The 19,541-nt window shown below is 42.7% G+C and overlaps 1 protein-coding gene across 1 annotated transcript; it reads left to right on the top strand.

Annotated features, from left to right (window-relative positions):
* Window positions 1-1,877: 1,877 nt before the first annotated feature.
* On the top strand, window positions 1,878-19,125 carry SLC46A3 (solute carrier family 46 member 3). The gene is made up of 6 exons (XM_082859547.1): window positions 1,878-2,640; window positions 3,097-3,310; window positions 8,630-9,500; window positions 10,963-11,046; window positions 15,195-15,351; window positions 17,375-19,125. Exons 2-6 carry the CDS (start codon window positions 3,122-3,124, stop codon window positions 17,457-17,459), a joined length of 1,386 nt encoding a protein of 461 aa, XP_082715673.1. The 5' UTR covers window positions 1,878-2,640; window positions 3,097-3,121; the 3' UTR covers window positions 17,460-19,125.
* The last annotated feature ends 416 nt before the right edge of the window (window positions 19,126-19,541 follow it).

Below are 19,541 nucleotides of genomic sequence, written 5' to 3'. Positions count from 1 at the left end.
CCAGTTATGTTTATGACATAAAAGCTACAGCATTTGGTGATCAAAAAGCCAGGTACAGGACTTCCCTGGTGGCACAGTGGTTAAGAATCTGCCTGCCAATGCAGGGGACACGGGTTTGAGCCCTGGTCCAGGCAGATCTCACATGCCACAGGTTCACCACAGCTACTAATCCCATGCACCACAACTACTGAGGCTGCGCTCTAGAGCCCGCAAGCCACAACTACTAAGCCCGTGTGCCACAACTCTTGAAGCCCGCGTGCCTAGAGCCTGTGCTCCGCAACAAGAGAAGCCACCACAAGGAGAAGCCCACGCACCGCGACGAAGAGTAGCTCCTGCTCTCCGCAACTAGAGAAAGCCAGCAGGCAGCAACGAAGACTCAACACAGCCAAAAAAAAGCCAGTTATGATTCCCAGGTCTCTGACTTTGCTGACTGGACAGGTGATGTCATTAGTTGAAACAGGGTTTTCAGGAGGGAATTGGATTTATAAGGAAGATGGTATATGTTTTGGACATTTTAAAGTCTGCAGTGTTTTTTTAAAATACTCGGGTGGAAGCTCTGGGTGTCAAGTTCAAGAGAACTGGGTGAGCTTGAGATTTGGGAGTGATGGGTATACTGGTGGTTGATCACAAGTGTCGATGTGACTGACAGGGCAGAAGAGGAGCTGGGACGGAACCTGAGAAACAGTACCCTTGGAGAAGCAAGCCCACTGAGGAAGCTAAGGCGCTGTCAGGGTGACAGAAAGATCGAGTTGTGTCATGGAACCCAAAGAGAGATAATATTTCAAGAAGGAGAAATTTGGTCAATGGCATCCAAGGCAACAGAGGTCAAGAAAGACAAGCATTGAAGTTAGGTTATGAATTTCTCAGGTAGATAAGACCTATCCAGGTCTGTTTTGGCATATTATTAACCAAGGTCATATGATCAGATAATATTGTCTTTCAACAACTTGTGCTTGGAGTTGTATGATTAAACTCTTATGAGCACAGTATTGACAATCACCTACTTAGCAGTCATTGCTTAGTGTAACTAAGATCTTTTCACCACATCTTACTTTGCTGATTTTATCAGAAGCTTAAAAGCCATTTCTTCTTGAAACTAACAAAATCTAGTAGCTACTATATTCTGTTTTGGTTTTGCCACTTGAATATAGCACTGCCTGGTACAGCACAGGTTCTTTTGAGATCAGTATGTCTATTCATGTGTCAGGTGGTAACTCAATTCTCCCACACGTTTTACTGGAATACTATAAAACGTTTTGAACATGATATGACATCCTTGGTCTTCATTTAGCTTGGGTGTATCGTTTATATAGTTAGTCCACCTCTTTTCTCTGACATTGCTAAAGTACTTCTACTTGGAGCCAATGTGATCATAAGTGGAAATACAAATACAGGTGACATCAAGTGCCGGTACTTGATTACAAGACAATTCAGAATATGCTTACGTTAAAATCTCTAGGTCATTAAACTGAAAACATAAAATTTCAAAATTCTCCTGGAGACCTCTGCCCTGGAAAATATAGCTTTTGATCCCGTGGTTCCCTGTGAATGCATTCCTCCCCCTTACAAGAAGTAGTAAATCCAGCTCGTTCATCTTCAGGTGTGTTCCTGGTGGGCTTGCTGGGGGGAATGTACTGTCCCTCCTTTGCCCCGGGGATGTGCTGTATGCATAGCTCGAGGGTTTCATCACAATGATCCGGTAAGGCTGTTAATGACCACCTGACAGATAAAGAAATGGACGTTCATAGCGATGAAGTAATTAGCCCAAGGTTGCATCACCAAGAAGAGCCAGCGACCACATTCCAGACCCCGGCTAACCCTGCCAGAAGCACTCTCTCTCCCGCACCCTCCACGGGCGTCCCTACCCGGTCCCCCTCTTCTGCGTTTCTCAGAGCACTTGCCTGGCCCGCACGGATGCTTCAGTGGCCTGCATCCCAAAATGTTACTTCTGCAACAAATCTCCTGTGTGCTTCCGTGAGAAGTGATACTTGGACCCAGAAAAGCTCTCTAACCTCAGAGTCCTTGCACGAACCCCGGGGCTGCCGGCTGCGGCGGCCCCACTGGGGCCTCCGGGGGCGGGCGCTCGGGAGCGACGTCGGAGCGGACCAATCCCCGCGGGGGTGCCGGCCAAGGGGCCCAGTCGCAGGAAAGCAGGACAGCGACCGCCCAGGCGGCGGGGTACCAGCACCCCCGAGGCCCGTCTCCTGGGCCGGAGGCGATGCTCGGATGGCGCAGCTGAGTCATAGCGAGCGCAGGCCGGGCCGCGGAGCCAGCGACAGCCCGCCGACGGCTCAGGGAGCAGCTGCCCGGCGCGCGGGCCCCGCGGGAGCTCGCCGGGCGGAGCCCGCAGGGCCACTCAGGAGCTGAGCGAGGGCTGCGTGGTGAACTGTCACCGTTGTCACTCTGGACGCGGAAGTGCCCTCTCCTGTTTTGCTTTAAAATCAGGCTTGCGGTCTCCCGACCTGTGCATCTGGTCGAATTCAGCGGCAATTCCCCTTCCCATCCCAGCGCGGCGGCGCAGACCCAGCCTCCGTGCGCACTTGCTGCCCAGGAGCCCCTGAAAAGAGACAGCCCCCGAGACTCCGGCCCCGAAAACGGTCAGACCCGCGCCTAGATCGGCAGGAAGACTGTGACCGTGGGGTGAGTTAAAACAACATAAACAAACCCTTACGATTGGAAGCTGCTTTTTAAAGGCCCCCTTCCTGTCCGCTGTTCACAAGCAGCAAAATCAATAATAAACAATTACGTAATTGTCTCGTCCCCAGAGCAACCTCACTGTTTCCCTTATGAAAACCAGCTGGCAGTATTCAGTGTGGGAATTGTAGTGTGACCACTGGATAGCCAAAGTGGTAGACAGCTTATTAAGACTATCTTAAAGAATCATCTCAAGGGCGGGTTGAGTCCTTAAAGGTCCAGCTCTTAAAAATGGTAAGTATGACAGTCTGAGGTTGTTGTTGTCTTAGGAAGTGCTTACTGCTTTCTGTTCCCTAGTTTGCTTGTGTACTCCACAAAGTTCCCCCAACTTCCCCATCATTGAAAATCTAGCCTCTCAGATAAGAGTGCAACTGATTATCTCTCTCCTTTTCTTCTTAATAGAATTTCAGCTACCTACCCAAGCAAGATGAAGATTCCATTTGTGGAACCTGCCATCTGCTTTAGTGTATTTGCTATGACTTTGACTGCTCCACTGACAACACAATACGTGTACAGGAGAATATGGGAGGAAACAGGCAACTACAGCATTGCACCCGATAGCAATGTTTCTGAGTGTGCAAAAAACAAAAGCAGCCCAATTTTCACATTCCAGGAGGTAAGAAATTAAAATATTCCTAACATGTATTAAAAAGGGAATGTGCAACAGGATTTTAAAGGAAAGAGGATCCTGCACTCCTCATACATTGATCTCTTAAGGGTCACACGAAAACCCCTAAGTCCCAAACCAAAAGCCTTTATTCTCCTTTCTGTCTGAAGCTTCCTGACACCTTTAATCTGCCTCTTCTACTTAAAACCCCCTTCTTCTGTGACACTGGCTCTTCTCCTTTGTCTCAGAAAATGTCAGGGCAGTCTCATCTCCTCCGTGGTTGTCTCCTTTCTTCTTCCCCACGGAAAGCCTGACAGTTGGGACAGGGCAGGCTGGAATGGTACTTGGTGGCCAGGGGTCGGGTGAAGCATGGGTCCTGCCTTTCCCTTGCCCACTTCCTCCCTACCCGCTTCCGCTTCACGGGCATGACCCAGTTTTCAGTGACCCCAGAAAGTGGACCATCCCTGAAGACTGTGGGCCCGGCGCCAGGGTCTGTCATGGGGTGAGGGTGGCATTCGTCATCCATCATTCGGTGTTATCAAATCAGTTTGACCCCCTAGTGCTGAGGAGCATCTGTGTGAGGATATGGGGGGTGGGGAGCACCCACTTGCGCTCTGAGGACACAAAATGTTCAGCCAGATACTCCAGAGCCCTTCCTTCCCCAGGTCCAGCCTCCTCCCCTAGGAGGTAGGGCGCCAGTCTCCATTCCCTTAGGCAGTCTTTACCAGTCTACCAGTGTCCAAATGCAAAGCAGAGAGAGCATCCAGATTTGGAAATCCCCCCCCCCCCGCCATGCCTGAAAAACAACCACACTTGTAAACTTTGAACTCTTCCCCTTGGGAATATTTTATGATGGCAAAAGAGTGGTGCTGCTTCCCCAGTCAAAAGATGAAAAGAGTCTAAGGGACTCTGAGTCATCTGCACCCATGGAGAAAAGAACAGATTATTTCTGAACAGCCGTGCAGATATCAAGGTTCTGGCCTAGAGTGAGGTCATAAAAACAGAAGGGCCAGCAAGGGGCTCGCCTCTTGGCTTTGTCTCCCTTTAAGAATGTTTCCTGTTACACGTATATATCTCCAGGGAGTAAGAAGGTTCCAGAGGTTCATCAGTTTCTCCATTTCATACTGTGAGTTCCTTCACCAGCCCCCTGGGAGCAGTGGGAGGGACAGAGGAGAGGACTTGAGTGTCTGGAAAGGTCGGCTGTCCTCACCCTCTAGAGTGACGGGAGACGGGCCTTGGTCCAGCTGCTTTGGTGACCTCTGTGACTGTGCAGGTGATGAGTATTGGCCCCGCTCCCTGCCTAACCCAGCTGCTGAAAGCCCCCCACTGCCCAGAGCAGGGGTCTCATTTTGAAGATTTCTGCCAAATTTTTTGATCGATTGACTGCTGTTTCACTGGATTAATGTTCAAGAGAACATACTGCCCTAGATCCTTGCCTTACAGTCGGTGCGCTAGAGCTACAGGTGCTTCTTCTAAGATTGGGGAACCAGAAACCATCCCACCCACAACTGGGACAGGGCGTGGCGACCCACTCACCACTCGCTCCTTAGGACAGAGGAACACCTCCTTCTGACCCCTTCCCTGGATCCTGTCCCTGCTCAGCTTCTCAGAGAATATTCTGCCCCCTTTAAATCCGAGAACAAATGTTCCCTGTTCTGTGAGCTTCCACTTAGAGATCTGTGGACTGTTCTTGTAACCCTAAAAATAAGAGATGTCATAGTACAGGGTCAGCCCCTGATAAAATAAATAAATGACTTTTTCAGCTCAGATTTTTCTCAGATCTCTCCCAAAAGATCAGTTGTGTGTAAGAATACGTGTTGAACCTCTGTTATGCTGTTTTTATTTAACCTTCCCACGTAACAAATATACACACTTACATACGTATTGGTACGCAAGATAGTGTCATGAATTTCAGGGTACAAATATCAGAATAATCGTAGCGATTTCACTTATATTTAACATTTTGAAAGTCTATTTGGATGAAAGTCATATTTTTCAATCTATCTGGGGTTAAGGTATATATAACATATATATTCATATGGCTATTGATCTAACCTATCTTTCAAATCTTCAAGTTTTCTGAGCCCTGTGACTGTAAGTACAACTACATACTTCTCTTGGGCGATGAGATTAATCTCTAAAAGGCCTCTTAACAAAGTGGCAAGGCTGTGGAAGGAAACTCTTGGCAAAGGGCAGAGAGTAGGGAATTCTGGGATGTCTATTGACTTTTGTGGAGGAAGGAATTTTTAAGCCCCTTACCGCCCTCTCCTTCCCTTGTAAATGATTGGTTTTCAAGTGTTACACCGGCCACTGTGGCCTGTTCTCTTCAGGCAGCTTTCAAGATAGGGACTCTGCCGCTGAGGGGACAACTTCGGGTCACCCAACAGATCATGAAGTTGTTCTCGCTCAGGAATTTATTTATAAACCTTTTAATAACACAATCCCTGGTTACCAGCAGGTAAGGAATACCTTCTGCTCAACTGGAATTAATATATGCATTTTAGCCTATGAAATTGTGCCTTCCTTAAAATTGATAGCCCTTTCCTTAGTTTATCCCCGTCTCAGTACCTTGTCATTCTGTTCAATCTTGTATAGGAAATAGCTTTTTTTTTTTACTCTGATTTCTCCCATCTACCCTACTATAACACATAGCACAAAATTCTCCAGAGTTTATAATGTTCAAACACAATTTCTTCTGTCTCAACATTGATTTATGGTTGAAATATGCTTTGAGTTTGTTAAGATCTGAATTTCACAACATGGTTTGCAGATGAGGTGAGTAGTCTGTGTAACAGACTGGGTTGGGATGACAGTAGGAAAAAAGGAGGGGACAGGACTTAGGCGGAGGCGTGGAAATGGGAGGAGGAACCCCACACTGGAACATCTTGCTGAGGAGTTGATTAAACGATAACTGTTTCATTTATTTGTTTATTCAATAAATATTTACTTGATGGCTTCTGTATCTGTAGGAGATACAAAGATGTGCTCAAAAGATCTAACCTAGTAAAAATGAAACAGCACTGACTGTATGAGGGCCCTGTGTGGAGCACCTTATATTGACTTTAATTTTAAGTCTCCTGACAGCCTGCAAGATTGGGACTGTTGACATTCCCTCTGGTCAGATGAAGAAGCTACAGAGACAAGCCATTTGGTCAGGATCACACAGAGCATGCAAGCTACAGAGGCCTATTTTACTCGATGGTTTGTTCAGTTAATCAATCTGTCTATTGAGTACCTACCCTCCCTAGAAGCGCTGTTCTTGGAGCTGGTGATACTATGGTGAAGAGGACAAGGTTTCACCCCAGCTGGGAGCTTAGATTGTAGGAGGGAAGTCACACAATGCACAGATCGAATAAAATATAATTTCCTGTCAAGGAGCCGGTGAGTCTCTAAGGAGAAGAACAACAAGGATAAGGGGCTGGAGCGCTGGGCGGGATTAGTGGGGTTGCTTTGGATTGAGTGATGGTCAGGGAAGGCCCTTCTGAGGAAGTGGTTTTGAACTGAGGAAGTGAGCTGTGCAACGATCAGGCAGAGGGAACAGCAAGTAGCATGGAGGTTTGTGGAATGGCTTGTCGGCCGAGAGGAGTGAGGAAGGGGAGATGAATCAGAGGCTCCGTGACGTGGGGTCGCCCCTCGCCGTGGCAAGGAGTTTGCATTTATTCCAGTGTAAGGAAAGCCACTGGGGGGTTGGCAGAGGAGTGACACGAGCTGATGTGTGTTTTTAAAGACCACTCAAACTGTGGTGTACAGAACTGACTGTATTTGAATCCAGATTCCTCTGACTCCAGAGCTCAAGCTCTTAATCAATACACAAAAAAATACAGCTGGGGAATGATAACTGTTCTACGAGAAGGTTCAGAAAAAGGAGTGATGACCCGTTTGAGAATTTCAGGCAAATCTAAGTGGGACCTGACTATGGACTGTGCCTGGAGCATAGACCGTATCTGGGGGGAGAGTGGGGATAACGCTGAAGATGAGATCAGGCCACGTCTCGGGGGCCTTAAATGCCAGGCTAAGGAGTGTGGACTTTCCCAGGCAGTGGGGAGACACTGCAGCTTCTGAGCAGGCGAGAGACATGCCGATAGTATGCTGTGGTGCTATGCAACATGTGCCCAACAGTAGTGTCTGTGATCTGCAAAGTGGTAAGACTGACATTATATTCTGAATTGAATGAAGAGACCAGTTAGATGCCAGGGTGGTCCAGGTGAAAACCAATGGGAGTTGTCATCCAAGTGGCAACTATGGGACCATCAAGAAGGTAAAGTGAGCAACTTTAGCGGGACAGGATAGATTGTGTTGGGGGGCATGGACGAAGGGAAAGGCTAGAAGCAAAGATGACTGAAGTTTGGGGTTTGAGTGACCAGAACATCTCCTGGCAACATGGAATGGCTTGAATTATATAAATATATAAAAATAAAAATAGGCTCACTATTTGAAAAAGCCATTCAGTATCTGATATTTCTGTGGTTAATCATATTTTTGTGGTTTTTAGGGTGCTTTCTAAATATTACATGAATAAATCTTTTTTAAAATGAGTTTAGTAATCTCCATTATAGAAACGGCACATATCCTTTAATATAAAGTTTGGAAAATACAGAAAAGTGGTGAGAAGAAAATGCTTTTAAATCACCCCAAGTTCTTCCCATCATGTACCTAGTGTCACGATTGTTACATCTGCCAATCCACGTGTACGTAGTTGTTTTGGGCCTCAGGAAAGTTGAGTTTAGCTCACTCCTTAGTTCATGGCATGCTACCATCTTTAGTCAATACAAAGCTCCTCTTCGAGTTTTATCTTAATTTTTAGTAAATAAAGGAATATTTGTGGAGACACATGAAAAGGACAGCTGAGCTCTATCTAAATAAAGGCCTATCAGACACGATGTTTACATGTGATATTCATTCCCCTTTAGGCAGAAAGGTGTATCATGGGAAAGGGTACCGTTCTTGCTTTAGAACAGTGGTCATGATCTCTTAGTGCTAACTGTTCACAGAAGAAGGAGAGGTCATTACATAACCAGTCCCTGAGGCCTTGGGTTCTGTGGATCCTCTATATAAGTCAGACATACACCAATACACACACTTCTATTTTTATGGATTAATGTCTCCACTGTGGTACTTGAATATTGTGACTGAGCATTGATGATTGTATCACCTCTTGACATTTGCTTTGTGAACTGGATGAAGATTTAAGCTACATCAAACCCATGCACTAGAGATTCCCCATCCCTGACCTACTGGCAATATCAAGAAAAAGTATGTGCCAGGGTATTTTTAGGCACATTGTATAAGCCTCTGTAAACACTTTGTCTTCTTTTTATTTATTTGCAGGAAGTTGAGAAAAAAGTGTCTCTTTTTAATCTGCAGATGGACATGAGTGGGCTCATCCCTGCTCTCGTGTCTACATTCGTGCTTCTGTCTCATAGTGACCACGGAGGACGAAGATTCCCTTTGATTTTATCTTCTGTTGGTGCTCTTGCAAACAGTGCTTGGCTCTGTTTGCTTTCCTATTTTGCCTTTCCAATCCAGCTTTTGATTGCATCTACCTTTTTGGTTGCACTTTGTGGCAATTACACCACACTTCTGGGAGCCTCTTTTGCCTACATAGTTGATCAATGTAAAGAAAAGAAACAAAGAACAATTCGAATAGCTATAATTGACTTCCTGCTTGGAATTGTCACTGGATTAACAGGACTGTCTTCTGGCTATTTTATTAGAGAACTAGATTTTGTGTGGTCATTTTTAATTGCTACTATGGCTCTTACTGTTAACTTGATTTATATTTTATTCTTTCTTGAGGATTCGATGAAAGAGCCTTCATCTCAGAATGTTTCTGTATCATGGACTGAAGGCTTTAAAAACTTATTTTACCGAACTTACATGCTTTTTAAAAATAATTCTGGTGAGCAACGATCTTTGCTCTGTTTGTTGCTTTTTACAATGATCACTTATTTTTTCGTGACAGCTGGCATTTCCCCCATTTTTATCCTTTATGAATTGGATTCACCGCTCTGCTGGGATGAAGTTTTAATAGGTTATGGATCAGCGTTGGGTAGTGTCTCTTTTTTCAGCAGTTTCCTAGGAATATGGCTTTTTTCTTATTGTATGGAAGATATTCACATGGCCTTCATTGGAATTTTTACCACCATGGTAGGAATGGCTATGACTGCTTTTGCCAGAACAACATTGATGATGTTTTTAGGTAAGTTACAAATGTAGCCTAGAACTGTGTATTGATGTTTACATAAAATGAATTTAGTCTGTTGGGTGAGAAACTTTAATATAAAATTCTCTATTTAATGCATTTTAGTTCAAGTAAAGGTAATGTGTTTAAAGCTAGCTTTCCAGAAGCTGAAAACCAACTGACTTTAAAGGAAAAAAAAAAAGTTGAATAACCACAATTTTCCAAATTTGCACATTTGCCAAAAAATTGTTTTGAGGAACATTCTTCTTGTGAATCAGTCCTTCAAAATAGCATTCACCAACTTGAATATTTCTTAAACTGATGCTAAGAAGGCTACAATTTTAAGACAACTGTCTAAAGTATACTCAAAAGATACATTAAAAAAATTCATTGAATATATTCAAGAAGATTTTGCAAATTGATCTTTCAGCAAATTGGTCATTTCATGAATTGGCTTTTGATGAATCACTTTCTGGCAAATAGGACTGCTTCCTGAACTAGGGCTTGAGTGAGATACTGTGTTTGAAAGGGTTAAAGGATCTGTTCAAGTGGGACCTCAAGAAAGATCCAATTTAGTCTTTTTCTACAAAGGCAGTGTTAACCTCTTGCTACCTTGCAGGGAAGCAGAGTGACCAAACAGAACTGGGCTTAATTTCCATCTACAGCACTAGGTGACCTTGGGCAAGTTACTGAACTACTCTGAGCCCTTGTTTTTTCATCTATAAAATGGGCATAGTGGTACCTAAGTCAGAGGGTTATAACGAATATTAGAAGAGATAACTGTAAACCACTTAGCGCAATGCCAAGGGTTCAGTAAATGCCAGTTCTCCCTCCCTGTTTCCCTTGGAGTTGCCAACTCCAAGTAAGTTAATATATGTGAAAACATGTTGAAAACTTAAAGTGGTCTGCAAATGTAATATCTTACCATTTTGTCATATAACTAAAAATGCTACTATTAAGGGTCATAATTTAAGAGCAGAGGCAACTTGTGTTCGTGAAATTATTCAGCCACAAAGATGAAGAAGCAAGAAGAAACCAATTTACCAATAAGTAGATCAATATAATAAAAGAATTTTAACGATGAGAATGCCAAGTCTGAAGGAGCAAAAACAGAAAACAAAAAATTTATTAACAGTCGCAACCTGCTAAACATGACGTTACTCTAATAACTAGGGAAACAGATCCATTTCAAGTGGCAGATTATATAGATCTGGACCTGTAACTTCCATGAACTCTTGTTCTCTGCACTAGAATAAGAATTTAAGAGTAAACTTAAACTTGAGAGTAATCTTAAACTGACCTGTCTATAGTCTATCTTAATTCATTAAACAGAATTCTACCATTAATTAATTTAGCCGTTAGATGCAATGAGTTAAGATGCTTATAGAAAATGAAGTATTTAGAGATTAAGTGTTCCACCTTTAAAATGGACCCTTAGTTTTCTGATTCAGCCAGTAATTTCCGACTATTCCTCTCACAGTCAGGCTGCCATTCCTTTTCACTGTTGTGCCATTCTCTGTTCTACGGTCCATGATATCAAAAGTGGTTCGTTCTACTGAACAAGGTGAGTTTAATTTGCTTAAGGAACAGAATGAATCTATGATCTGTACCAACTCATATCTGTGTACAATCAGTGTTTGATTCTTCAGGATATTCTACAACCCTTTTTCTGCACGGAACTCCTTTGGAATTGGTAAGGGCTGTGTTAGGGGGGCTTATATTCAAGCAAGGGAGCCCCTGCCCGGGGCCTGGTGCTTTAGAGGGTTTTCTCTGGAGCTGCCCCGCCCCAAGGGGAGAGGAGGCCTCACGGCCAGGAGATATGCCCCCTGGGAGCCCACAACACTCCCCCCTTCTAGGCTACGCTCTGGGTACGTGTACGTGGGTCCCCATAACTCCCAGCTGAACAGCTCATATCCAGTGAATGCCTTGATGATCCTCTTTCTCAGACCCGTTCTGAGGGTAGACTGTGACCCCAGTGTGCTCTCCTGTACACCAAAGGGGTAGCCAAAGGGTGACTCTTTACAGGAGGGTCTGGCCCAACCTTGGAATTGCAGGGTGGGGTGTCTACACCCACGTGTAAATGACCCTTTCTGAGCAGAACAAGAGGTAGAATACAATGTGGGTGGCTGCAGCCTGCAGGCTGGGGACTGGAGGGTGAGGGCCAGCTCTCCCAGGGCTGTCATGTTCCACATGGAACTCTAAAACGTCTGAGAATTCTAAGTTTGTGTCTGACCTCCAAATCATTAGGAAGGTATTTTCTCAGAGTAGGGAGACAGAACATACCTTAGTTAACAGTCTGTTAGTCAAAATTATAACTTTATTTTTTTTTTGGCTGTGCCACACGTCTTACAAGATCTCAGTTCCCCGACCAGGGATTGAACCCAGGCCACATCAGTGAAGGCCCAGAATCCTAACCACTAGGCCACTAGGGAACTCCCAGAATTATAACTTTTAAATACTTAGAACTTGTAGGCCTCTAATTGTATTCTTACGCTGGATCCCCCAAATGTCAGAGCTGGGCCTGAGTCAGAGTCCTAGAAAAAACAGCATCCCACTCAGCTGATGCAATCAAGAGACTTCAGGGAAGGGCAGCACAGAGGAGAGGACGGCCCAAGGAGGGAGGGAGCAGAGAAGAAACTGCATAGCCTTCTCCTCCGGGACCCCACTGACCAAATCCAAGGAAGTCCAAGTCATAATATCTGTGGGGTCAGCCTCCCGAGCACAGAGCAGGGCACAGAAGATCCAACAGCTGAAGGGGAGGACAGGGAATGACCAGTACAGAAGGAAAACAAAAATTAAATCTCTAGTTAGGACTGGGTACTTGCTAGATACTAGGCATATGTGGTTGACCTCCTTCTGCTTCGATCATATGAATGTGATGAGACCTTGGAGCTTTCTTTTGTTCCATGTCTTAGCCTGGTGCAAATGTTCATATCAAGTGTTTATGAATAATTCATAATTATGCTATTGTACTTATGGCCCTTTAGTCAGCACTGGAGAAGACTGCATAATTCAATAAGGTTGAAAATACATTTCTTGATTCTTTTCCACTCATAAGATGTAGCACATATTCACACAGCTGTTTATAGATTGTGTGATGAGGATTAATTGGAAAACCACTTAGGAATATTGAAACTACAGTATGTAAAAACCTACCTGCTTCCTTGAATTATGCAATGGTTTCTTAGATACGACACCAAAAGCACAACAAAAAAAGAAAAAATAGATAAATTAGACTTTATCAAAATTAAAAACTTTTATGCTTCAAAGGACACCATCAAGAAAGTGAAAAGACAGCCCACTGAATGGGAGACTATATTTGCAAATCGTACGTCTGATAAGGAACTTGTATCCAAAATATGTAAAAACTATTAAAACTCAGCAATAACAAGAAAATCCAATTAAAACATGGGCAAAGGATTTGAACTGACATCTCCCCAAAGATGTACAAATGGCCAACAGACACATGAAAAAGTGCTCAACATCATTAGCCATCAGGGAAATGCAAATGAAAACCACAGTGAGACCCACCAGGATGGCCAAGATGAAAAAGCCCATAAGGAGTGTTGGCGAGGATGTGGAGAAACTGGAGCCCTCATACGCTGCTGTGGGAGTGTAAAATGGTGCAGCCGTCTTACAAAACAGTTTGGTAGCTCCTCAGAAAGTTAAACAGAGTTACCTTATGACTCAGCAATTCCACTCCTAGGTATATACCAAAGAGAAATGAAAACACATGTCCACACAAAATCTTGTACACACATGTTCACAGCAGCATTATCTGTAATAGTCAAGAAGCATAAACAATGCAAATGTCCATGAACTGATGAATAAACAAAATGAGGTGTGTCTGTCCAACGGAATATAATTTCGCACTAAAAAGAAATGAAGTAATCATAAGTTGTGCTGCTCAGGGAAGTTCAGCAACAAGCTAGAGCTACTTCATGAGATGGTTGTTTGTCAGAACACAGCACGGCCTGACCGAGTTCCCAACAAGAAAGGACTCAAGCGGCTGCATAATAGGATTAGCACCATACCACCTGTCCCCGGCTGTAGCAAGGGATCAGAAATAAAATGAAACAATAACGTAGATACATAACTAGGAGAACTTCTTTCCAATTAAACTAACTTCCTGTATTGTCATAAATCATAGAGGCAGTAAGTCCATATGCTACTTGATGACTGGTAATTGCCCTTGAATGAAGCTTTTATTCATTCATTTGACAAATATATATTAAATGTCTACCAGGTGCCAGCACAGCTACGCCCTGGGGACACAGCAGTGAAAAAAGCATATGTGCCCTTGACATTGACAGAACTTTCATTTTGGTCAAAAGAAGACATATCTCTGATAACCCAGCATTCTGCATAGAGATGTTTGTTTTATGAACATGTGTCCTGTTGTTCAGTGAAGACTTTGAAGCAATGTATGAGAATATGTATAATAAAGTGAAAGTTTAAATAGATAAAAATCAATACACAGTCTAAAAGATCAAGACCATGGGGAAAGTTAAAGTCTAGACATGTAAACTATAACCAAGCTAGATCCTCAAGCTTGCCCTTTTCCTTCCTATCAGTCCAATCAAACACAATTATTTACAGGATTTGCACTGTCTGTAAGAAAAATATATTACAATTTGTCATGGAAAAGTAAACTTGGCAAAGTAGGGAACAAGCAATGGTTTTAAGAGTCTGCAGAAACTACGTAGGAACTTATGCCACAGAAGCCACAGAGAGCTGAGAACAGCCACAATTGTAGTGATGCAGAATTTGACAAAGAGGAAAAAAAGCACATCAAGATGACCAGCTGTCTTTCGGAAGTTTCACTCTTCAGTCAGTATGGTCTTGGATTCCAGACTAAATTCAAAACTTGTAGAATAATGACCATTTCTCTGATTGTGAGCTTGGGCCGACCATGCGGCCATTTCAGGCTTCTTAAGCAATGCTCCATGGCCTGCCCTTTCCCACACTCGGCATGTGGCAAGCGGGAAGGACAGCAGAGTCCCCTCAGAGGGGAGCCAGTTGTAAGCACATAAGACAGAAAAATACACGTTTTAAAGAATCACTCAATGTCAGACTGTGGCATAACCTTCACTAGAGCACCGGGCACTTATGTAGTTACTTGATGAGTCACACAGGAATCTCGTGTGACTGAACTTTTTGTTACTCTGGAGGAAGAGATCAAATTCAAATTGCAGAATGTATGGTAAGAAGATTATCTCTCTGCCTTGCCTGTCACTCTTGCCAGATCTGACTTGACCTTTCAGAGGGCCGGTGGGTGGGACGTTGCTTGCCTGGGAGCCATCCTGCCCCTGCAGGTGTGTCCCAGATTAGCGCAGGGACTGAGAGTGGAAGGTGGCACCTCGAACCTCAGGGGCAGGTGGGGCTGCGTCTTAGGCTGTAGCAGGGACGGGAGATGCGGCAGATTCCACACGCCTCAGCTTCCAGTGCCTTTTAGCTTTGCCGCACGGACCCTGGAAGTACTGATTCCAGCTCCTCTCACACCAGGTCCAGGGAGAACTCCTGAGCTCCGTTTCTTCACCCACAAAACGGGTGACTGCCTTCTCAGGGATTTTGAGGGAGTAGCTTTCCTTCACCAAGCAGTGCCCCCAGGGCTGCACTTTTCACTGAGTAGCCACTTTCTGCATTATTTTTGTTTGTTGTTTTGTAACTCAGCCTTTTCTCTCTCTCCCTCCACACCCTGACCCCAAACAGGCACCATGTTCGCTTGTCTCGCTTTCTTAGAAACACTTGGCGGAATCACTGCAGTTTCTACTTTCAACGGAATTTATTCAGCCACTGTTGCTTGGTACAAAGGCTTCGTCTTTCTGCTCTCCGCTGTTTTATTACTAATTCCAGCCATCAGTCTATGGTATGTCATTACTTTTTATCCTTTTATCAAAGCATAGATGGATTGAATTCCCTGACCTCACCAGTGCAATTACATAGATCTGTTGAAGTTTTGCCTTGGACTGTACTTTTCTCAAGAACTTTTAGACATGAAGACATCTGTCAATAATTTTGGAGACTTAGAAAGAAAGAGACAGTGGTGTGGCCAACCAGGACTAAGAGAAAGAAACACTGGGTTAGACAGAGACTCTGAGAAGTTACTCCCTTATCTTTAAATATGAACAACTGATGAATTTAGTGTCTAAGAATATATATGTATTATCAGTACATATATATTCATATGTATATTCAATACACATATATTCTATGAATATGTATATACATATATATACATTCAAACAATGACTTCCTACAGTATAATATCCCCTGAAGGTCAAAGATTACTCTAAGAAGATATACTTTAATACAGATCCTTGGGTAAATGACAAGAGCAGATAGCATGCACTGGATATTAAGAATTCTCTTTCCTTTACAGAGAGTTGGCTTATTTGATGATTTCCTTTTCAAATGTAAATATCCAAGTAAATACAAACTACAAAATTCTATTTGTGAATAGTACATAGAATAAAAAGACCAGAGGCATAAACTTACAAGAAATATGTATTCTCCCTGTCCCTTTCAATGAACAAAATGTGTAAGCCAACTAGATAAGTGGTTGTGAAAACGCACAAGCAAATATATTTGACACATTCTCTGGGGCCCAAGCATTGAGCTAAGAGCTCATTAACCTGCTTCTGCTGGGCTTGCCCATTTCACATGGCTGCTGCAGAGCAGGGTGATGGGGATGGGTAGAAGGTGGGGCACAGGGTCTGGCATCTGCCTTCCCCTAAGCACTGTGGGCTGTGGCTGCGAGGGAGGGAGAACAGAATCTATCCACACAGGCTTTAAACTCTGCCATGGCTGTGAACTCCTTAAAGGGCTGGCCTGCATCTTATTCAGAGTAGGACCTCAGTACATACTGTCTCAGTGGGATGCTGATACCTAGATCTGTATTAGGTGGACTACAATGGTATTTACAGTTCCTCTGTAACTGTGATGAAAAGCTATTTTTACTAGGTATCTTTTTAAAAGGAGACTATCACCTATTGAATTGGCAAAACTAAAACTCCATGCTTTGCTAGTGAGCACGTGATGAGACCATCAACCTTATACTTTGCTGGGAGTAGTGTTATTCGGCCTTATCATTCTTGGAAAGCAATTCATGAACATGTATCAAAAGCTTCCCCAAAAAATTCATGGTATTTGAACCAGTAATCCCATTGAGAATCCTATCCTGAGGAAATGATCAGAAATGTCAAAAATTTATATATAAACAAGCTCATTATGGCAAAAAATATTTTAATGACCAAAATGGCCAATAACAGGAAATGGTTAAGTAAATGATGGTGCATCCGTATCATGAACAATGACTTTAGCAAGAACTGTATTACATGGGAAGTAGAATAATGGGTCATGTTGATTTTATTCTTCATATATTTGTAAATACTCTGTTATGAACACATATAACTTTTATAATTGGAAAAATTAGTGCAGAGAGATTAAAGGTCATTGTGCTTTTAATAATGCATCTAGTGTAAATGTAGTTGGTCTTCTGAGATTTTTTTTTTTTAATCTGTTCAATATTTTTAAAATTAAAATTGCAGGTTATTTTCATTATTTCCTGATGTCTTCTATCCTAGCTTCAGTTATAGGTATTAAACGTGAACTTCAGTAATAGCTTTAGTTACAACTATTTTATGTGGACTATGTGGAGGAGACAATGGGACAGATGGACATTTTAGGGATCTGGAAGGGGAAGCACTCATGTAGATTTTTTTTATTTTTATTTTCAGAAAGCTATGCATAACAGGCCTGTTAGATTCAAAATACCAGTATCCTCCTTCTTTGTATAATTTATTAAAAGCCATGTAACCAGGGAAAAGATGGAATACAGATTATTTATTATTTATGTATTGCCTTAATCGATGTCTTATTTGCTTTGGCAGTGCTGTCAAGTGCATCAGCAGGAATGCGGGAAGCTATGTCCTTCTTATACAAGAAGAATCCAGCGAAGACACTTCAGACAGATGATGAATTGTGATTAAAAAGAATCCAAATGCTCATATCATATACTCTTGACTTCTGAAGGATATAAACTAGCTCCACAATCAGTACTTCATGAATAATCAATGCTGCAAGTCCTTTCTTCTAAACTAAATAGTCAGAAATAGTTGCTGCTCCAGCTTCTTACAGCACCGTGCACTTTGAGCACTTTATGAAGACCACGTGACATATTCCCAGTAGATAAAAGAACAAATCTCAAGACACCTCCCACTTTGGGATTTACCAAAGAAACTGAAACTTATCAGTATAAAATGGGACTAAGAAATCTGATACAATCAAAAGCAATAATCTCCCTGATATACTCCAGTCTCTCACATTAAGACCAGGAAGAACTCTCTGTCTGCCTCAGTTTCTTCATCTGCAAAATGACTTTTTGACCCCTCTCAAAGATTTTGAAGGCATAACTGTTGAAAATTATGATGTCAGTCGCTTATAGGAGAATGATAGAAGTTTCAAGTATTCATAATATAATTTTCTTCTACTTGGATGCTTTGTTTTTTAGAGCCCATCAAGGTGTTAGTGATAGTCAAAGCTCTCAGTAGCTGCAATATCCTTCAAAGGGAAGCACTTTAATGAATACATTTTCACTTTTCCTAATATGTTTCATCAGTGACAGGCATGATAATATTTCCATAAGTAACACAGGGGTGACTGAAAAAAGAGATTACAAACAGTTCCTACAGAAATGTAAAAACTGAGTAAACAGGCAATCATGATGTAAAGTAACTAGTACTTATAGAGTCAATATTCACTCCTTCTTTCTGTCAAAGGGTATCCATCTCTTACTGCCTTATACTCATCCTGGGACCACCATGGTCCCTGAAAACACCGCATCCTCTCCTGCCTCCTGTCTGCACACAGGGTTCCACTGGGCCTTCTTCCCTCCCTACGTTGAAACTTTTAAGTCTCAGCCAAGGCATTGCTTCCGCTTCCTCCGTGTCCCTTCCGAACATTTCTACCCTCCCCTCCTGCCCACCTCCACCCCCCCACCCCCGTCCCTGCAGGGCCCCCACAGCTCTCTGGGTACTGCCATCCAAGCATTTTCCCTTGTCTTGTAATGTTTGTTCCCCTACTTGACAATGAGCACCTTGAGGACAGGGACAATCTTTGATTCCTCATTATATCCACAATAAAATTTGAATTAAATGAACACAGAGTTTTGTTTTCACTTGTAAAAATCATTTAAAGCTATATATTTAATGCATTATGAGAGTAACCACTGATACCATGCCATAGTCATTAAGCCAGCCTTGCAAATAAATTGAAAAATATGTAGCCCATATGCATTTATATTTTATGGTATTTTCACAGGTCCTTCAATATCTCCCATTTTCTAAGTTTCCATATATAATAACACAAATGTCTTGAAGTACACCTAGCTGATTAACTCCTTTGTAATCTCTTGAAAGTAGGTAGTCTTCTGTTTCATAACATTGTTTACGGCTTTTTCCTGTAAGGTAATCAATGATTGCTTGACCAGCAAATAGCACTCACAATTTAAAAGACTGGAAATTCTTTTTTCCAAGACCATTCCCTTCAGGTTTAGCTAATGTCTTCTGGGCTATTCTCAGATTGACTGACGGATTGATTTTTGTTTTACTTCCTGTACAATGCTCTTCCCAGAACAAAAGAAAAAGTACTTTATGGTTTACAAAATGCTATGTCAAGTTATTTTACCCTCTTAATAACCCTGCAAAGCAGATCTTCCTTTTTCCCATTTTATGGACAAGGAAGGCAAGTCTCAGGCTTCACCTGACCATGGTTATTCAGCTACCACTAAGCAACAGTATTACACAGAGATGGATTTGGCACTGCTGAGGTTCTTCACAGAAGGGTGTGACAGATTATAAATCCAATATTGAGAATTGTATCAAGGAGAGTATAAAGTGCCCCCCAAACACATAAGCACTACCAGTACCCAGCTAACTGCCCATAAGGTTGACTTTTTGAGGTTAGATAAGGCCTATAACAAAGTCCCTTCCAGCTCAACCGTCCCTGAGTTTACACATTCCACCTGAAGTGAAGAGAACACACATGGGGATGTTTAAT

This window comes from Leucopleurus acutus (assembly GCF_964270905.1).
Source record: "Leucopleurus acutus genome assembly, chromosome: 18".
NCBI classification, from domain to species: Eukaryota; Metazoa; Chordata; class Mammalia; order Artiodactyla; family Delphinidae; genus Leucopleurus; species Leucopleurus acutus.
This window is presented reverse-complemented; position numbering and strand designations above follow the sequence as displayed.

Bases quoted from the DNA above. Each gene is read 5' to 3' on its own strand.
- SLC46A3 (XM_082859547.1), top strand. From the start codon at position 3,122: ATGAAGATTCCATTTGTGGAACCTGCCATCTGCTTTAGTGTATTTGCT. The intron at 3,311-8,629 runs GTAAGAAATTAA...ATTTATTTGCAG, and splicing joins CAATTTTCACATTCCAGGAG to GAAGTTGAGAAAAAAGTGTC. The intron at 11,047-15,194 runs GTGAGTTTAATT...GACCCCAAACAG, and splicing joins GGTTCGTTCTACTGAACAAG to GCACCATGTTCGCTTGTCTC.